Source organism: Chrysochloris asiatica, unplaced genomic scaffold (genome assembly GCF_000296735.1).
Source record: "Chrysochloris asiatica unplaced genomic scaffold, ChrAsi1.0 scaffold00098, whole genome shotgun sequence".
In the NCBI taxonomy this organism is placed as follows: domain Eukaryota; kingdom Metazoa; phylum Chordata; class Mammalia; order Afrosoricida; family Chrysochloridae; genus Chrysochloris; species Chrysochloris asiatica.
Window position 1 is genome coordinate 1,250,004 of NW_006408616.1, and position 4,836 is coordinate 1,254,839.

The 4,836-nt window shown below is 37.4% G+C and overlaps 1 protein-coding gene across 1 annotated transcript in view; it reads right to left on the reverse strand.

Annotated features, from left to right (window-relative positions):
- Positions 1 to 641: 641 nt before the first annotated feature.
- Positions 642 to 4,836, reverse strand: part of ST8SIA1 (ST8 alpha-N-acetyl-neuraminide alpha-2,8-sialyltransferase 1) — a 271,803-nt gene continuing 267,608 nt past the window's right edge. The window contains exon 5 of the mRNA XM_006866939.1: positions 642 to 1,668. Coding sequence (XP_006867001.1) covers positions 1,182 to 1,668 — 487 coding nt within the window. The 3' untranslated portion in view covers positions 642 to 1,181. The remainder of the gene's footprint in view (positions 1,669 to 4,836) is intronic.

The window sequence follows — 4,836 nt, forward strand, 5'->3', positions numbered from 1 at the left end:
AGTTGCATCTCACGCTGTTACATGCATTATGAGCAACAACCAGAAAGTTGGCTTTTACAATACTACACAGTATATATATATTTTGCCATACCAGGCCACATGGATGAAGCTTTTGTAGTCACACAAGAATGAGCATTATTGAACTCTGACATAGATGTGAGTGTATGTGTGTGTGTGTCTTTGCATGCTGGTGTATGTACATACATATGCTCTTTGTGTAACTATACTATGGCTCTTTGTGTAAACATATATGATCATAGCCAGAAAAATGGATGTATTTCCATAGCTTATCTTCCAACACAATTAGACTCTATGCCATTGTGCTTTACTTCATTTCTAAACATTAAGTTATGAAACAATTATAGCAACTTAAAAATAAATAATGAATTCACATTTCACTAAACTCATAATAACATGGAAACAGATCTACTTGATACAAATTTAAAATTAGGATTTATACCATAATTTTGAGGAGGAGAGAAGGTGACTCTTATCCAGACAAACAGGATCAACACAGTCTAAAGTCAACAATGCTTCATGTTGTCTAAGTCGACTTGACAAAAGGGAAGGACGCAATTATTTAGAATTTTAAAAAGGAAGTGAATATAACATAGACTTGGCTCAACAATTCACAATAATCGGCTGTAGTATTTTATATCCTTATTAGTCAGTAACAGATTTTTTTATGTTGTTGTTGAATCTACCCCAACACCCACCCTCTGCCCTAAATAGGGCAAAAATAAATAATTTTTTAAAACTCTATGATTCTAAACCTAATATGATAGGTTTTTGTTTTTTCACTAAGCCAGTTTGTGTTGATAATCAGCAACACTTTTCCCCGGCATTTCATTTATTCAACCTTGATTAGGTCCTCAGCTTCAATAACTAGCGGTTCATCTTGTTTTTGTACTGTATCCTCTAGATTTGAACTATGTAAACAGCATCATTTCATTAGCATTTTTTTCCATCAGAAAATCCACAATGTGCTATAAAATGTGTCACAGGACGTTTCTTGTTTATCCTTGAAGTCAACATCAAAAGTAGAATTTTCCTTGTTTTTTATTTTTGTCTTTTCAAGTGGCCCATGCAAATCCATGAAACAACTTGACCATTTTCGTTTGGAATCACATAGAAAACCTAACAAAAATACCCTGGCTCAGTTCCTTCTTCTTCCATAATCCCTAGGAGGTGGAATGAAATGAAGTGTTCTTACATGGGTCTAGCTGCATTCTCAGTGCACCAATTTTATGAAGATACCAAAGTTGGAGAAATTCCTCTGGCATGGCATGGAAGCCAGAAAAGGGCAAGACATTATCATAATAGTGGTGGCTGATGGGCTGCTCATGCATATTCACAGAGAAAGGCCAGAAGCCATAGATGGCCACATCTTCACAGAGACCCAGGGCTGCACTCACAAGAAAGAGTCCTGTGGATAGGCGCTTGGCATGAATTCCTCTACTTTTCCAGAACTTTCCAATGCTACGCAGAAAGTTGGGGTTAGCAAACAGCACAGTTTGATTGGCACCCACATCAGACAACGTATAATAAACTCGGAGGGATGGCTCTGTTCCTGTCTTCATAGAAAAGGCAGGCATGTAGATATAACTGTGGTTATATACTTTCATGTTGTCCACAAATGTCTTTCTGGACCAAAGCAGGTTTTGAAACCTATAAAAGAGAAGAAGCTCAATTAAACCTGGAGAAACTCACTATATGGTGCTCTGATGACTCAGAGAGCTCAAATCACCTCAGTAAAACTGTAAAACATTTTGCTTGCATTCAAATTCTCCTTCAATTTATCAATTTTCTCTCACCAAGTAACTTGGTATTTCCCTACTCCAAAGTTGAATGTTTGCATTAAGGTTTTGTGAAAATATTGACTATACAGTGAGTAAATTGTTCTTGGAAGAAGTACAATCAGAATGCTCCTTAAAAGGGAGGCTGGTGAGAGCTCCACATGTTGTCAGGAAGGATCAGTCCCTTGAGAAGAACATCATGCTTGGCAAAGTAGAGGGTCAGCAAAAAGAGGAAGACCCTCACTGAGGTGAATTGGCACAGAGACTGAAACAACAGGCTCAAACACGGCAATGATCATGAGGGTGGCGTAGGACCAGGTAGTATTTCATTCTGTTGGACACTGAGTCAAGAAGTGACTTGACAGCACTGATCAACAAAAGGTTTAAATGCAGGTTAACATTTTTAAAGGTATTTTGTCTTGACGAAAATGAATGGTACAATTTATTCTTTTCTATAACTTATTTTTCTGAAATATAAAACTATTTAATACTCATCACAAAGATTGTTGGGTAGAATTTTGATAAAAGCTACTTGTGGAATCTGGTGTATTCCCAGGAATGGTTTCCTCATTTGCAAATCACAGAAACCATTACATCTGCCACTCAAAGTCTGATTCTACAAGTATTCAGATAAATCAATGCTATATTGTAACTGTTACTATTATATAATGATGTTGCAAGTTTCCCATACAGACCATTCCAAAGAATTCCATTTTTCTACCATCCAGATTACATGCAGAGAGAAGATCTCTAATTCAAATGTATTAACTAAAATATATGGCATACCTTCTGTAAGCCACAATTGAGAATTTAAAAAATAATGCCTTAATTTGGGGCCTTAGGAAACTTAAGTCCAGTTGTAGATTCAAAAATACAAATTTGCACAATATAATGTTCAAAGTATAATAGTTGGTATTTATATAAAGTACTGTGGAATATAGATAAAACAATTAATTCTTCTTTGGGAGACAGAGTCCTCAGATAGCTGGCCCAGCACAAAGTAAACTTAAGAATTCTTCTACGGTCATACAGTATGACAGCCAGGTTTATATTCCCCAAGCAGAATACTGAAACTTACTGATCTAAGAGAAAAAACCTATAGATTATGACATTTGAGAGTCACCCCAAAGAAAGCCATCTGGCTACCATCTTAGCCTACAGTGAATCCATCCATGAGCAGGCCCAGTTCTGCACCAAACTTCCATCCAGTAACTGAACAAGAACTGTAGACACTGAAGGAGAGTCTCCAGCACAAGGTGAGAGAAGAAAACAGGAGAAAAACAATAATAAGGAGGTTAGCAGAAGAATGATAAGGCAGGGGAAGTCACTGGGAGTACTACAAGAGTTAAAGGCAACAAAAGTAAATACTATTATATACACAATCCTGCAACATCAGTGATCTATGTGTAAACGCATGAATAGATATGCAGACTAAGTGGGAGGGAGGGTGAGAGTACACCACACCTATATATATAGGTTTGACAGAGGATATCTATACATGGGTATTTACCTTTGTTGCAAATCTAGCCATGCATGTGGCAGATCATAAAAGGGCTAAATTATGAAAACTTAGATATAACCAAACACTTTCAGGGAATTAGTTGCTGAACGTGGGGGCTCAGGACCATAGTCTCAGGGGACACCAAGGTTAATTAGCATAACATAGTACACAAAGCCAGTGTTCTACATTCTACTTTGGTGAGTGATGACTACCAATTTAAAAGCTCATAAACGGCCGGCCATCTAAGACACAACTATTGGTCTCTCTCTGTCCAGAGGAACGAAGAGTAGTGAAAATGGAAGACACGTGGATACAATTAGTCCAATGGACCATGTGAACATCAGTCGCCACTACTCTAATACCAGAACTAGACGATACCCAGATACCGTTATCAACTGATTTGAGAGGGATCATATTAAGAGGTCTTGAACAGAGTAGGAGAAAATTTGTGGGAAAAAACTCAAATTTAGAATTGCTTGTTAGATAAAGACTGTGGAACCCTGAGACCATGGAACTTCATCACCCTACAGGCCTGGAAATGAACAACAGCTCGATTTTCAGTCAAATAGTATATAGGTCTATAAAAGGAACAGCAATACTAGGGAGATATACACAACTTAAAATAATTAATAATTTAACAATTTGAGATAAAAACGGCAGTGTTTACCCAAGGACAAAGTTCAGATAGGTTAAGAGAGAAGGGGGAATGAAAACAGGAAACACAGGAAGTTTGTCCCACCTCCTTCCTGTGTTTCCTGTTTTCATGTCTTTACATGGCGGGGATTGCAATCAACGAGCTGAAACAAAATGCATATGAATTGTTGAATAGAAAACTGACCTGCTCTATAAAATTTCACCCAATTCACAATAAAAAAACTAAAAAGGAAACACGGAAGAATAAAAAACTCAGAGGAAATCCAGAACATTCAAGAGACAGAAGAAAGTGTTAAAAACTATAATTATATAAAAGTTACATAAAAAGACAACAACAGGCACATGTAAAGAGACTAAAACACATTAGTGACTACCAGAGGTTGAGGAGAGGTAAAATGGAGGGGGGATTATTACTATGGAACTCTTGAGTTTGGGTTTACAGAGACAGAAAAATCACAAGGATAAAGGTAAAGGATTTGTTGCTGTTGTTAAGTATCACTGAGTCAGTTCTGACTCACAGTGACCCTGTACAGTGTTTCCAAGGAATGGTTGGTAAGTTTGAACCACCAACCTTGCAGTTCAAATGACTTTTGAACTGCTTATCCTACAGCACCATACCAGGACTCCAGGGTAAAGGGTAGCACAGCTGATCAATGTAATTGATATCAATAAGTTGTATAACTGTAAATAAGTTGAATTAGCAAGTGTGGGACAGACATAGTTACATTAACAACAATAAAAAACAGCAACTATTTGACCTACACCTATGGAAGCAGTAGGTCAAAAGAGGGAACAAATTCTTACAGCAAGAATCATTCCCACCTCCTCCACACACAGAGTAGACAGGGATGGGCAACTTGGACATTGGCTACCCAAAATGGGGGG